This window comes from Denticeps clupeoides, unplaced genomic scaffold, assembly GCF_900700375.1.
Source record: "Denticeps clupeoides unplaced genomic scaffold, fDenClu1.1, whole genome shotgun sequence".
Lineage (NCBI taxonomy): Eukaryota > Metazoa > Chordata > Actinopteri > Clupeiformes > Denticipitidae > Denticeps > Denticeps clupeoides.
Window position 1 is genome coordinate 587717 of NW_021629982.1, and position 16374 is coordinate 604090.

Genomic DNA, 16374 nt, shown 5'->3' on the forward strand with positions numbered 1-16374 from the left:
CTGACTTTGCATTTATCGTTCAAGCATGACCTGACCATAGTCCAACTAAAATGTTAGAAATTGAGACAGGTCTAGCTCGTGCCAAGATTTACAGCTCTAGACCACGTTATGGTGGCTAGGTGGTTGAGACATAGATTCTTCAAAATTGAATCTCTTGTATGATGGAAAATCAGTAAACTAATGACAGGCAGTGATATACTACTGGCCATGTTCTGCTGGAAAACATTGGGTCCTGGATTCATGTGGATGTTATCCATATTAATTGAATCCACTTAAATATCTGGATATGCTGGAAAAGTAATGGGGAATCGACTGTGCTATTACAGTACCAGTCAAAAATTTGGATGCACATATGTCTGTTGGTGGTTGAGGTTCCTACTGATCTTTTCGTAGGCAGGTCTCTACCCCAACCAAAGGACCTCCTGGGCACATGAGGAATGAGAGTGTGTAGAGTGAAAGTTGCGGGCAGTAGCATTTCTCTGGCAGGCACAGACTGCACATAAAGGGTGTTTCACTCATAGCTGCCCTAATTTGAGAAATGTACCTGAGAAATGTCTGCCTTTCCCGACTGTACCATGAATTGGCTTATTTCTCAATGGTTAAACACGATTGCATGTATTCAGGTGTGTTGTTTGTGTGTAAAGGCTATGCATGGCCCTATCATGATCATCACTGGCAGCTATATTCCATTGTTTGAATGCTAAACAAGCACATGGTATAGCCTTCTTTTATTGTTATTATTATAATTATCATCATCATCTTTGGTTTGTTTGTGGAAGCTGAGTTCTATTCCATCAGCAGCCTATAAGATGTGGTGGAAGCTGGTGAAAGGTGCCAGTCCAATAACCCTGGCTTAGCATACTGCTTTTCTTTAACCCTCTCCATTTACCCAGCTTAAGTAATACACTATCACATGTAACCTCAGTGGCTGTAGTAGCCTAGTGTGTAATGATTACATGTATTCAGGAGTTGTCACAGGAGTAGTGTTGGCCTAGCCGTTAAGGAAGAGGACTCATAATCAGAAGGTTGCCAGTTCAAATCCTGAAACGCCAAGGTGCCACTGAGCAAAGCACCGTCCCCACACACTGCTCCCCACTGCTCTCCAAGGGTGATGGGTGACGGATAGCAGAGGACACATTTCATTGTGTGCACCATATGCTGTGCTTGCTGTTCCTTACAGTGACAATCACTTTACTTTCACTTTCAAAATCTTGCATGGAGCCCCAGCCTAAGGGATTTTTTTTCTTTCTGTCTTTCACATTTGAGGTGTACATATTATTAAAATTTGAAAAATCTGCAGTGTATCAAATACTTCTTTTCCCTATTGTAAATTAGTGCAAAGGATAGGAATGTGGCTGCTGATGCTGTGCATGTTAAACCTTAGCATCATCCCCTACCTTGCTCTGCTCCTATATTATGAGAGTAATGCCACAGTGCTTCTGAACATTATTTTTTACATAATTAGATATATATCTACATAATTAGTTACTGGATTGCAGTAACTTTCCATCCAAATTATAATGTGAGTCTAGTGAATGTCAGAATTGCTGGGCAGGCACAATAAACATGTTTGTTCTTTTGAAATTATGGCATTATGCAATTTAATAGTTGCAGCAAAATGCAGTTGCAGTTAAAGAAAACTGAACATTAACCATTGACTCTATGTTTTAACACTGCTACATCAAAATTCTGAACCAATCCAACCAGAGATGCATTTAAAGCTGAAGATCACCTAAAAAATAGCTTTTGATGCTTCTATCTCTCTCATCTCTGTCTTGTTGTGCAGGTTGTTGTAAACGCTCTGGTGGGTGCGATCCCCTCCATCATGAATGTGTTACTGGTGTGTCTGATCTTCTGGCTGATCTTCAGTATCATGGGAGTGAACCTGTTTGCGGGGAAATATTATTACTGTTTCAATGAGACATCTGAGGAGTATTTCCTGCCAGAAGACGTTAACAACCGCACAGAGTGCTTTGCTCTCATTGAAGCCAACCACACTGATGTTCGCTGGAAAAACGTCAAGATTAACTTTGACAATGTGGGGGCAGGGTACCTGGCCCTGCTACAGGTGGTGAGTAGGGGTTGTTGGATCTGATCAGGTTATCATTTCATGTTTAATTTTTTAGTCAAGCTGATCTTTCCTCCCAATTTGTTTTATTCTTTTGTTTTAGGCAACATTTAAGGGCTGGATGGATATAATGTATGCTGCAGTGGACTCTAGGAAGGTGCGAACAATGATCCTCAGAGCTTGGCTGTCTCGTTAGATCACGGTTTGGATTACTTGTTTGTTATTATGTGTTTACATATAGGTGGAGGATCAGCCCCTCTATGAAGATAATATCTACATGTACATATACTTTGTCATCTTCATCATCTTTGGCTCCTTCTTTACACTTAATCTCTTCATTGGTGTAATCATTGACAACTTCAACCAACAGAAGAAAAAGATAAGTTCTCCTCTCTTCTTCCCTTCACTTTAATATTCCTTTCTTGGTTGTAACCAGAATTGTATTTGTCCCTTTACTTTGGAGGTCAGGACATCTTCATGACTGAGGAACAGAAGAAATATTACAATGCCATGAAAAAACTGGGATCAAAGAAACCACAAAAACCAATACCAAGACCCCTGGTATGGTTTCTGTCTTTTTTTAAAAACTATTTATTCTTTGTTCTTTATTCAGATGTTGTTAAGAACTACACTGTAAAAAAGGCAACTTGCTAATAGTTAATGTTATTGAGTAAATTAACTAAGAACTGTAAATTCAATTAAGTTTTCAATGAAATCAACAAAGAAAATTTTGTTCATTCAACAAAACTAGTTACGATGGTTATCAAACAAGCTTTTTGTTGATTTTACTTAAATGTCTCAGTGCAAAATTATTCTTAAGGCCTTAAGGCCCCTGCTTTGAAGTCACTGTGAGGGTGCCTCTTGAGAAGGCATCTGATTAGAGTTTATCTTACAGGTGTGATGATTTTGGTATTTTTTGCAATTATGCAAGACAGTAGACTCAAATTGCTTTCTATAGTTACTGTATGTGAACACCATCACCATTCACTGAACAAGATAAGATAAGATACAATAAAAAATAAAAGAGAAAATAAAACAGTGAATATGAGTTGTTTAACACATATGTCGGTATATACATAAAATATATATTTGTGAGATTTTACATACGTACAGAGTGGGTAGTTATACACACATTGCACTTAAGAGAAATGGAGATGTGTGTGTTTTGTTTGTGTGGTCAGTTGTTATAGAACCTGACAGCAGTTGGCAGAAAAGACTTTACTTTACTTTACTTTACTTTATTTAGCAGACGCTTTTATCCAAAGCGACTTACAAGAGGAAGACACCAGCAATTCTCGTTCGATTTCTATAGAATATTGAGTTTACAAACTAAGAGCCCTGATAATGCTCAACTTGTCAGCGAGGAGCATGCTCAGAGATTGTTAGGTGCTAGACGAGGAAAAATTATAATGTATTTATACATTTTTGTATTGTTTGTGCAATGTGTACGCATGTGCGTGTGTAAGTGTTAGATTTGTCTGTAATACTTTTTGAACAAGAGGGTTTTCACCTGCTTCTTAAAAGTGGTGATAGTCTCGGCTAGTCGTGTGGAGGAGGGCAGGTTGTTCCACCAGCCAGGGACAACAAAGGAGAACAGAGTTGATTGGAATCGGAGACCCCGTGAAGAAGGAATTTTTAGTCTCCTTTCATTTGCTGATCTGAGAGAGCATGCAGGAGTGTAGCTAGGTAGTAGTGTATTGATATAGGAGGGTGCAGTTCCATTTACAGCCCTGTAGGCAAGCATCAAGGATTTGAACTCAGCTACCGGGAGCCAGTGGAGAGAGGTAAGAAGAGGTGTAACATGGATGTATTTTGGCTGATTGAAGATGAGACGGGCTGCCATATTTTGGATCATCTGGAGTGGTTTTATGGTGACTGCAGAGGCTCCAGCCAGGAGAGAGTTAGAATAGTCGAGTTTGGAGATGACCATTGCCTGGACGAGGAGCTGCGTAGCCTGTTGCAAGAGAAAGGGCCTAATCTTGTGAATGTTGTAGAGAGTGAACCTGCAGGATCTGGAGATTGCAGCAACATGATGGTTCAAACTCAGTTTGTTATCTATCCAAACTCCAAGGCTTTTTGCAGATGCCGTGGGTGTTAACAATAGCGATCCAATTTGAATTGAAAGGTTTTGCTGAGGGGAATTGTTGCCCGGAAAGATCAGAATCTCGGTTTTGGATAGGTTGAGTTGGAGGTGTCGCTCAGACATCCATGCCGATATGTCTGAGAGGCAGGCCGAAATTTTTGTTGCTATAGTAGCATCTTCTGGTGGGAATGACAGATAGAGCTGGGTGTCATCAGCATAAGAGTGATAGGAGAAGCCATGTGATTGGATGATGTGACCAAGTGAGCGAGTGTATATTGAGAATAGAAGGGGGCCAAGGACAGACCCTTGTGGAACCCCTGTGGTTACCCTAGAGAGGACAGATGTCTCACCTCCCCATGATACCTTGAAGGACCTGTTGTAAAGATAAGAGGTGAACCAATCTAGTATGGTTCCTGTGACTCCTAAATCAGAGAGTGTGGTGAGAAGAATTTCGTGGTTAACTGTATCGAAGGCAGCAGATAGATCAAGTAGGACAAGGACAGATGATCTGCGGGCAGCTCTTGCAGCACAAAGGTCGTCCATCATTGCCAGGAGGGAGGTTTCAGTTGAATGCCCTTTCCTGAAACCAGACTGAAAAGGGTCGAGAAGATCATGCTTGTGGAGAAATGAGGAAAGTTTGGAGACTGGACGGCAGCTATCCAGTAGAGATGGGTTTGATGTGGGTTTTTTGAGCAGGAGAGCAATGACAGCCTGTTTGAAAGCAGTGGGGAATGTTCCTGTTGTGAGTGAGGAGTTTAAGACATGTGTCAGAGCAGATAATATGGACTGAAGGAGGTGTGAGGGGATTGGATCCAGGGAGCAGGTGGTGGGGTGACTAGACTGGAGAAATTTAGACACGTCTGATTCAGAGAGGGGAGTAAAGGAAGACAGATTCCTGGTTTCAGAGGTAACAGCAGGACGGGGTCTGGGGTTAGGCGGTGAGAATTGTTTGCTAATGTCAGCCACCTTTTCTGTGAAGAAGGTGGCGAAGTCTTCAGATGAGAGAGAAGTGGAGGGGGGAGGGGGTGGAGGATTCAGGAGACGGTTGAAAGTCGAGAAAAGTTTTCGAGAGTCATTGCAGTTGCTTACTTTGTCCTGGAAGTATCTGGTCTTTGCTGTAGTTACAGCAGCAGAGAAGGATTTCAGGAGAGATTGATACTTATTAAGTTGAAGCGGGCACTTGGATTTCCTCCACTGCCCTTCAGCTGCTCTAAGATGGGTCCTGTGGCGACGAACCTCGTCAGAGATCCACGGCGAGGCTGGAGTCGCACGTGTTGGTTTTGAGGTTAGAGGACAGAGTCTCTCGAGGCAAGATGTTAGTGTGGAGCAGAGGATGTCTGTAGCACAGTTAGTGTCCTGAATAGAGAGGATGTCTAGGGGGGAGAGCTCAGAGGAAACAACGGAAGACAATTGAGTAGGGCAGAGGGTGCGGAGATTACGGCGAAATTGTGTTAAGTGTGAGGTGGGTGTGGTGCATGCCAAGGGGGATAGTCTGAAGTGAATAAAAGAGTGATCGGATAGATGTAGAGAAATGACAGATGTGTTGGCTGTGGAGCATTTGCGTGTAAGTACGAGATCTAGTTGTTTTCCAGCTCTGTGCGTTGCGGGCGTGCAGAGAAGTGTGAAGTTGGAAGCAGAGATGAAGTGTTGGAAGTCAGTTGTTTGTTGAGGAGATCGAGGTTGAAATCTCCTAGTAGCACAAGGGGCAGTTCCTCATCTATAATTGAGGAGAGAGTTGTGTCGAGTTCCTCTACAAAGTTCCCCAGCGGACCTGGAGGACGATATACAGCAACTATGGACATTTTTACTGGGTGTGTAATAGTTACGGCATGGAACTCAAAACTGGTTGTTTGAATAGCAGAAACGGGAGTGAATTTCCAGTCCTTGGAAATGAGCAAGCCTGTGCCCCCTCCCCTGCCAGTGGGGCGGGGGGTATGAGAGAAGTAGAAGTCTGTGGAAAGGGCTGCAGGTGTAGCAGAGTCATGGGGGCGGATCCAGGTCTCAGTCAGTGCGAGTACTTGGAGGTTTCGTTCTGTAGCAAAAGCAGGAATGAAGTCGGCTTTGTTGACTGCCGACTGACAGTTCCACAGTCCGAACAAGTACTCAGGGTGGCAAGACGAGGCCTGGGCGAGTGTGTGCAGGTTATGTGTGTTGCGTGTTCTGTGTATATTGAATCGAGGAGGGCGCCTGGAGTGAATGAGCGGAATGTTCTGGACGGACATGATTAGCAAAAAGAAGTAGGAGAAGAGCATGGGTGAATTTACCTGTATTTTGGTTTTACTGCTCGGTAGAGTCGCGCAGGACGAGTCGCAGGTCTTTACCCAAGTGGGTCTTCACACAAGGGCTGACGCTACCGCGAGAGTGGTACCAGAAGAACAGGTCAAATTGTGAGTGGCTACAGGTGCGGTCCACACGTAGTGGAGTTGACTATAACCCGTTCCACGACTACGCAAGAGTGGGCGTGTACCTAGTTCGGGTGAAACTGATGCCGATTGACAACAATAACGACAGCGAAAGCTAATACATTAACTTATCTCGCCTAGTCACGTCAACAAAAACACAAGCACTTCTTAAAAACAAGCTACCCAAGACAGAGTCAAAGTTTATTTACTCACCTCTACAGAGAACCGCGCGAGAAAGATTACCGCTGACAATCTACATCTCTCTGTGCCTCATCGTGTGTGCCGCAGCCTGCCACTGAAGGAGCTGCTCGGTCCTCAGTCCAGGGTCTCCTCCATGGGGTGGGAGAAGTTGTCGAGCAGGGATGATAGCTTAGCCACCATTCTCCTGTCAGTCACCACCTCCACTATGTCCAGAGGGCATCCTAGAACAGAGCTGGCCCTCCGGATCAGCCTGTTCAGTCTCTTCTTGTCCTCAGCAGAGATGCTACCTCCCCAGCAGACCACACCATAAAAGATGGCTGAGGCCATCCCAAAAGACCTGAGCCTGCTCTGTCCTTTCCTGTAGAGGGCATCAGAGTTGTGAGTCAAGTCCAATTTATTGTTCAGATGAACACCAAGGTACCTGTAGCTCACAGCCTCAATGTCCATCACTTGGATGTTCAGTGGTTGTAGTGGAGGATGTTTGTGCCTGTGGAAGTCTACCACCATCTCCTTGGTCTTTCCAGTGTTGATCTGGAGGTAGTTCTGCTGACACCAGTCCACTAAATCCAGAGTCAATTTTGTGTACTCCCTGTCGTCCCATTTGTGATGAGGCCAACTATTGCACAGTCATCAGAGAACCTCTGTAGGAAGCAGTTGGTGGAGTTGAAGGTGAAGTCTGCAGTGTAGATGATTAAGAGGAATGGTGCCAGGACCGTTCCCTGTTGGTCCCCATACTGCAGACCACCCTGTCCAACAGCCCTGAGTCCTTACATATTGTGGTATGTTGGTGAGGTAGTCTATTCGCTCCTGTGTGCCCCAGCATGTCCAGGATGGCGTTGAATGCACTGGAGAAATCAAAGAACATGATTCTCACAGTGCTCCCAGCGTTCTCCAGAGAGGGGGAATGATATAAGAGGTGACTGATTGCATCATCCACTCCAGTGGCAGGCTGGTAGGCAAACTTATGTGGGTCCAGTAATGAGCTCACCAGGGCCGATGCTGAACCAGGACTAGCTGTTGAGGTCCTTGGGTCGGGGGTCTTTGGGGCTGGTACCACACAAGAGGATTTCCAGAGCTCTGGAACTCTCCCCTGGCTCAGGTTGAAAATGTGCTCCGTCACCGCATACAGTTTATCTACATAGGACTGATCTGCTCAAGGGTCATCATCAGCATAGCCATCAGCATAACCTGACCTGCTGCCTTTTTTATTTTTATCCTCCTTAGTTCCCTCCTGACCTGGATGGTTGTGACAGACAGGCTGGAGCTGTGTGCTGGATGTGTACTGGAATTTGTGTTTAGGGGTGGGGAGCAGTGAGCAGTGTGTGTTGATGAGGTGTGAAGTGGCTGAGTTGTCTGAGATGGAAATCAGCAGTGGGGGTGGGGGTCTCTGCAGCTGATGTTGAAGACTGCATTCTTGATTAATCAAACCTCTTAAAGAAGTGATTCAGTTTATTTACCCACCTCACAATGCCCACCGGCAGAGATTTCTGATCTTTTTGGCCTGAGATGGTTCTAAGGCCTCTCCATACTTCGCTCACATTGTTGTGCTGAAGTTGGTACTCCATCCTCTGCCTATAGCTTCTTGTCCCTCTCTGATCAGTCAGGGTTAACATGTGATAACATGCAAGAATTCCCTCATAAGGTAGTAAGGACGCATGCTAATGGATAACAGCTTAATGTCCCTGCTGCAGTGTTGCTCTTTCAGTTTCAGGGTTAAGCCATATGTTCTTCACAAACGCTCCCATCCCTGTCCTTTCCTCTTAACGCTCTCCCTCATCCTGTCCGCCCGCAGCAGCTGGAATCCGAGCAGGTCTCCATTAGCATCATGATGCTACACTGCCGGTACTATCATTACTGCAAGTAATGATAATTGACCTAAATAAGGATTCTTAATAGGGAAAACAGTGTTATCATAATTGTGTGTATCATAAGGCTAATTGTTGGCAAAATTTAAAATTCTTAATGCATAATGTTGCCTTGATATTTTGTTTGCGTTTGATGTATTTGTCTGGGAATTGTTCTTCCTTCTCTGATTTAAAGTTTTAAAGCCATATAGTATTTTAGCTTAAAAATAACCAAGTCTGTGCTTAACATTGTCTGTGCTTAAGTGAAATGTTAATGTGAAAGTGAAAGATTAATACAATTAATGCAATACAAAAACATACAATTACTAAGTAGAAAAGTTACAAAAGGTATTATTATTTCCAAGTTCCCAGGTAGAATAAATATATTTATCTATCACTGTATTTTATGCCCATTTTTTATTTTTATAGATAAATCTGGCCATTTGATATAATCATATGTCATATGTCCCTTGTCACATATAGTACTTGGATTAATGGTTGTTTTTGGCAGCTTTTAGTTTTAGTCTATTCTTTTCAACATTTTAAACTTTATTAGTCTCATCAGGTCCATATTCATTTTTGTGTAGTCAAGTTTCAATCAATTAAACTGATGACATTTTAGTTTTAGTCAATGAAAATTTTATGAAAATTCTATGAAAATATTTTTGTCTCTTTTTTTAAATTGAATTTTATTTTACTCAGTCAATATAGTACAAGCTCCTAGTTGAATAGGCAAAATAAAAAATAACTTTTAGTCAAACCATTTCACAATATGAGGTTATCTTATTACAATATTATAATTACCTTGTTACGTTATCCATTCCGGTGGCCTCATGGGAAATTTACATATTGTTAGTATTATTACTAGTACTACTTAATAGGCTTTGCTAGACAGGTAATTTTATGTGGAATTGTTATTTTCTTATTAAAACACATTAATAATAGCTAGTTTAAAGAAACACTTTGTGGCCCTGCCTAGATTGATGGTGATCATACCATTTGTCTATGAAATCCATTAGATTTTTTCCAAAAATATTTTATTTTGGCAATTCTTCTGAATTCAATGTGTTCTATTTAAACATATTTATTCACCTAAAACTGTGTGTTTGTGGAGTGAATGTGAAAAAGGAACAAATTTAATCACATTTAATCACTGTTCAACAAAGTGCTTGTCCATTTATTCTTGGTTTTTGAAAAACTGGTTGCGTTTCCCAAACGCCCAAACTTATAAACAAGTTGAATACAAAAAAGCTGTGGCCACTTGTTTTACCCACAGTTTGCGTGGAACTGATCATGCAAGTAGTACGGATTCAACACTGACATCATGTTAGTAGAGGTAGTAGCAGGTGGTAGTAGCCTAGTGGGTAAGACACTTGCCTGTGAACCAGGAGACCCAGGTTCAAATCCCACTTACTACCATTGTGTCCCTGAGCAAGACACTTAACCCTAAGTTGCTCCAGGGAGACTGTCCCTGTAACTGCTGATTGTAAGTTGCTCTGTAAGGGGGTCTGATAAATAATGTAAATGTAAATGTTCACCATAGTTGACACATGTACTGGCCACACAACTGGACACACATGTAATGGGCTGCAGCAGCCAGAAACCTGAATTATATGAAATTCTGCAGATTCCATTTTATTTGTTGGATTCCATTAGGGCTGCAACTATCGAATATTTTTGGAGTCGAGTATTCTGTCGATTTTTTTTTTTTTTCATCGATTAATCGAGCAATCGTATAAACCATACTTTTGCGTTTTTAAACAACTGTATCAACAGTGTGTTATGCAACATGAAAATCCTCTTAAAAGGAGCAAGCAATTGGCTGTTATTCCTCAAAAAAAAAAGTTTTTATTCAAACTGAACACTTTTATTAGAACAAAGCTTAAAACCTTTGGGTTACTGGCTCCAGAACTAAGCCCATGATATACATGAAAAACTATGAAATTCACAAATATAGGTTAGCCTATTTATCCCTAGTTTTATTTAAATAAAAAAAAAGGAAAAAGGGGTGTACCCCCTGCTATAGCCCATCTTAGAATAACGAAAAAATAAAAAGTATAAAGATAAAAAACAGTAAAAAAAGAAAATATAAATAATTAATTCAAGTATTACTAATAATCCAACTTAAACAATACAGTTCAGTTTCCAGATGTATCCAGATGAGGTAGGTAGGTAGAATGTTTGTCTTTGTGCAATGTTATGTGCAAAATAGAGAGAGAGAGGAACCAGCAGATGATGGAGAATGGTATGACACTCTCTATGAAGGAGTAGTAAAAGGTCTGTAAAATGTCTTTTCTGACTCCAAAGGACTTGAGCTTCCTGAGGAGGTACTTCAGTAGGTGGTCAAAGATGGTGCCCAGGTATTTATACTCCTCAACTAGCTCTATTGGTTGCCCGTGGATGGAGGTGGTAACTGCTGCAGCCAGGTCCCCTGTTGGTGAAGGTCACCACCATCACCAGCGGGACGTGTTTTTACATCAACTAAAGGTGGTGTACAGATGTATCTGTGTTAAAGAAGAGGTGCTGTTCTGATCTAGAAGCGCTCTTTATTAACTGTAAGCCTTTCTACTCGCTGCGGGAGTTTTATAAACCTTACATAAACTTGCTGATCTCATCAGAGACCGAGCGACAACACCCGGACTCTGTTTTAATAATTCTTGGGGATTTTAATAAAGCAAATCTCTCACGTGAGCTGATAAAATACAGACAGCATGTTACATGTCCCACCATAGACAGTAATATACTGGATCACTGTTACACAGCTGAGCACCACATTCTCCGGGCAGACAGAACGGCGGATGACTCCGGTAAGACCAGAGGTGGGGGATTGTGCATCTATGTTAACAATGCTTGGTGCACGAACTCTACTATCATTGGGAGACACTGCTAAGCTAACCTAGAGTTTCTCATGGTTAAGTGCAGACCGTTTTATCTGCCGCGGGAGTTCACATCCACCATTATAACTGCTGCTTACATTCCTCCTGATGCTGATGCCAAGCTTGCTATGAACGAACTTCATGCGGCCATCAGTAAACAACAGACTGATCACCCAGAGGCTGCATACATTGTGGCGGGGGATTTTAATCATTCCAATTTGAAGACTGTATTTCCTAAATTTCATAAAAACATTCTCTGTCACACCAGAGGAAACAAAACCCTGGATCAAGTTTATACAAACATGGCTGAAGCCTATGCTGTGACCCCCCCTCCCCCACTTCGGACAATCAGATCACCTTTCTTTGTTTCTCACCCCCAAGTACTCCCCCCTCATCAACCGTGTGAAGCCATCAGTGAGGACCATCAAGGTGTGGCCAGCGGGGGCTGACATCACACTCCAGGACAGGTTCCAACACACAGACTGGAGTATGTTTGCTTCACAGGCCACCTGTGGCTCTCACACGGACATCGACATCTACACCTCTGTTCTGAACTACATTAACACCACCATAGACACGGTCACTACTCAGAAACAGATCACCACATACCCTAATCAGAAGCCTTGGATGAACAAGGAGGTGCGTCTCCTGCTGAAGGCACGCAACAATGCCTTCAGATCGGGTGATGCACAGGCCTACAGCATTTCCAGGGCAAATCTGAAGAGGGGCATCAAAAAGGCCAAGCACTGCTACAAACTAAAGCTAGAGGAATACTTCTCCAATGCTGATCCTCGACGCTTGTGGCAGGGCATTCAGGCCATTACAGACTATTAACCCAGCAACTCAGCCCCCACAACCACAAATATCCTCTTTCTGAATGAGCTTAACGACTTTTATGCTCGCTTTGAAAGAGACAACAAGCAACCTGCTGTCAAGATCCCCTCATCTACCGACCACTCGCCCATCATACTCACCTCCTCAGATGTTTGCACTGCACTGAGCCGGATCAACACGCAGCTCGCTGGCGTATTCACGGACATTTTTAACATGTCTCTCAAGCAGCTGTTCCAACATGCCTCAAATCTACCTCAATTGTGCCAGTGCCGAAACATTCTAGCCCAACATGCCTGAATGACTACCGCCCTGTAGCACTTACACCCATAATCATGAAGTGCTTCGAGCGGTAAGTCCTGGCACATCTGAGGGACTTTCTCCCACCAACTCTGGACCCACACCAGTTTGCATACCGTAGCAATAGGAGCACAGAGGATGCAGTCTCCATAGCGCTGCACTCTGTACTCACACACCTGGACAAGCAAAACACATATGCACGGATGCTGTTTGTTGATTTCAGCTCAGCATTTAACACTGACATCCCCTCTAAGTTAATCTCTAAACTTAGAGCCCTGGACATTAATACCTCACTTTGCAACTGGATTATGGACTTTCTGACCAGCAGACCACAGCATGTAAGGTCAGGCCACATCCGCTCCACTACTGTCACGCTCAACACTGGTGTACAACAGGGCTGTGTGCTGAGACCCTTCCTCTACTCCCTCTTCACCCATGACTGCCGACCTATACATGGATCAAACTCCGTTATTAAGTTTGCAGATGACACCACGGTGATAGGTCTCATCGACAACAACGATGAGACTGCCTACAGGGAGGAGGTCCAGCATCTGGCCACTTGGTGCACAGAAAATAACCTTCTCCTAAACACCACCAAGACCAAGGAGCTCATTGTGGACTTCAGGAGGGAGAGAAGAGGCTTGCATGATCCCATCCACATCAATGGGATGACTGTGGAGCCTGTTACATCCTTCAAGTTCCTGGGGACCCACATCTCAGAGGACCTGTCCTGGAGCATTAACACCTCCAGCCTGGTCAAGAAGGCTCACCAGCGCCTCTTCTTCTTGAGAACATTAAAAAAGAACAAGCTACCCACTACCATCCTGTTGAACTTTTACCGCTCTACAATAGAGAGCATCCTTACCAGCTGTCTCACAGTGTGGTATGGAAGCTGCACTGTTGCTGAGCGTAAGGCGATGCAGCGGCTGGTGAAAACTGCCCAGCGCATCACAGGGACTCCACTTCCATCCATTGAGGAAATCCAGAGGAAGCACTGTCTGCGTCGAGCTCACAGTATTCTTAAGGACTCCTCCACCCGGCCCACGAACTGTTCTCTCTCCTGCCTTCATGCAGACGGTTAAGAATCAGCAGACTTAGGAACAGCTTTTTTCCCAGAGCTGTTTCCTTGCTGAACTCCTCTGCCCCCCCCATACACTCCTGATAATCACTGCACTACTCCTGCACATATCACTTTGTCCTGCACATATCACTTTATGTATAGCACATATCACTTTATGTATATATATATATATAAAACTTATTTGAACTGTATCCTGCACTTGCTGCTTATTGCACTTCTGGTTAGACCTAAACTACATTTCGTTGCCCTGTACTTGTACATGTGTAATGACAATAAAGTTGAATCTATTCTAATCTAATCTAAAGGATGCATATCACTCTGTCCATCAAGCAGCCTTGGGGATTTCTGATCACTGTTTGGTTCATCACATACCGACCTACAGGCAGAAACTGAAATCAGCTAAACCTGTATTAAGGACTGTAAAAAGTTGGACTGATGAAGAAGAGTGGGATTTACAAGCCTGTTTATCTCTCACTGGTTGTAAAGCTGCTGCCAACGATCTGGATGAACGTTGAGGCTCACAGGAATGGGACAGTGTTTTGTACAAACAGGCCAAATACACACTGGAAAAGGAGATTAGAGTGGCAAAGAGGAATTGTTACGAAAAGCTACAAACTCAGATCTCCTCTTGTGACCCAGTTCATGTGTGGAAAAGCTTGAAATACATCACCAGTTACTAGTCACCATCCCCCAGCACTGTGGAGAATCAGCAACTGGCAGACAATCTGAAAAAGTTCTTCAACCTGCTGACACAGATGTAAACCGCAATCATTGAATCCATCCTCCGCACTTCTATAATTGTCTGGTTTGGCTCAGCCACCAAATTGGACCTTAGAAGACTGCAGATGGTAGTGAGGACTGCTGAGAGAATCATTGGAACATCCCTCCCCACTCTCCAAAACCTGTACTTATCGAGAGTGAACAAAACGGCTAAGAAACTCACTCTCCCTCACACCCAGCACACTCTCTCTTCAAACTGTTGCCATCTGGACACAGGAACAGTTTCTTCCCCCAAGCAGTCCATGTCATGAACACTGTGATGTCATGAACATGACATGACACAATGGTCAGCACTTTGACTACAATGGAGTCATACAATCCTCGTATGTGTAAACATACCTGGCAACAAAGCTGATTCTGATCTCTTTGGTTTTGCTGATATTCAGTTCCAGACCTGAAGTGTCACACCAGTCCACAAACTCCTACAGAACAGGACCATGGTTGAGAGAGGGGCCTGACAGCAGGAATAGGAGAACTGTGTCATCAGCATACTTTACCAGGTGACAGTTGAGCTGTCCAGCCCCAGAAAATATTGTTGGTTATTGTTGGAGGAAAGCAGGTTGTCCCAGTCTGTAGATTCAAAACAACATTTATTTCTTATTTTTCCATAATCACATACAGTATGTCTCAATCAGCTTTGACAGATCCTACAGTTGACACCCCCCACACTTGACCCTTCTGCACAAAAGGAAAAACTCTTATGAGAATGAGAATGTCTAAGTTGCGATGAAGTGCAAATGAACACAAGGGGCCAGAAGCGGAATACCTCCCCTGCAGCCCAGCAACTCACCTGCACCTCAAGGCCCTATGTGTATATTGATATGATGAATCGGGAGGGGGGGCATTTAGGGTCTGGGAGGAAAGGATTGCCCACCCAAGCTTATATGTCCCACATGTAAACGACAATGACCAAAGCATGATGAAACTATGACCCGCTATGTAATGAGTTTATTAAAGGAGCCCTTAGAGACTGACGTCGCAGAGGCTGCATCAAGACAAATATAGTCCAAGACAGTTTTCTTATGCCTAAGGCAGTGAAAGTCATGTGGAGTGTATTCATTTCCTTGGTGACACCACTACGATGCCCAACAAGCAGACTGAAGGGGAGACTGGAATGGTACATTTCAGATGTGATCAATCTTTGATCAATCTTCACAAATCCTGCACCAAAATCTCTGTGAACAGGTGGACAGAACCAAAGAGCATGGATGTAATTGGCAGGTGTGTCGCCTTGACTGTGTGAGCAGTTGTTAGTAGGCGTAAAACCCATCCTGAACATCCTTTGGCCTGTATAGTGCACTATATGAACTTTTAATTTAATATTGTATTAATTGTGGATTGGTATTTCTAGTCAATTTAAATCTTTTTAAACAAATCCTAGAGCAGAAATTGTGGTCTGAGCTCACCAATAGATCCTCTTCCCATTTAGCAATATGAAGGATGACTGAGTCCTACTCCTACTCCTACTCCTATTCTAGATTCTAGTAATTTGGGAGTTTTTAGATTAAGGAATTTTACCACATTTGGTAGTATTTGTAATTTAATTTGATTAGACTTGAATTTCCTCTTTACTATAGATTTAACATGCTGATATTCTAAGAATCTATTTTATATTTATTCTGCTTAATACCATATTGTTTATTACATTCAATATATTAGTTATAGTATTTTCCTTTGAATAAGTAGTATTTCATGCCTTTACAGCTCCAATTTAAGAAGTATTATTGTTTTGTGGTATGTCCGGGTTGTGGGTGTATTGCATGGAATTAGTGACGACCCAGTCATTTTTAAAAGTCTGTCAGAGATGAGATGTTACTGATTCTTTCAAAGCATATGTGTCATTTGATAATTGAGCTAACGAATGATAGGTCAGCAGGTCCCTGCTTGCTGTCGCTCTTGAGACAGAAG

General features: G+C 42.9%; 1 protein-coding gene across 5 annotated transcripts in view; it reads left to right on the top strand.

The window, feature by feature from the left end:
* The window catches only part of scn8ab (sodium channel, voltage gated, type VIII, alpha subunit b), an 81223-nt gene that overhangs the window by 53620 nt on the left and 11229 nt on the right, over positions 1-16374 (top strand). For all 5 annotated transcript variants that reach the window (XM_028967210.1, XM_028967212.1, XM_028967209.1 and 2 more), the window contains 4 exons: positions 1787-2071; positions 2172-2225; positions 2310-2447; positions 2525-2629. In XM_028967210.1, the coding sequence (XP_028823043.1) occupies positions 1787-2071; positions 2172-2225; positions 2310-2447; positions 2525-2629 (582 nt within the window). The remainder of the gene's footprint in view (positions 1-1786; positions 2072-2171; positions 2226-2309; positions 2448-2524; positions 2630-16374) is intronic.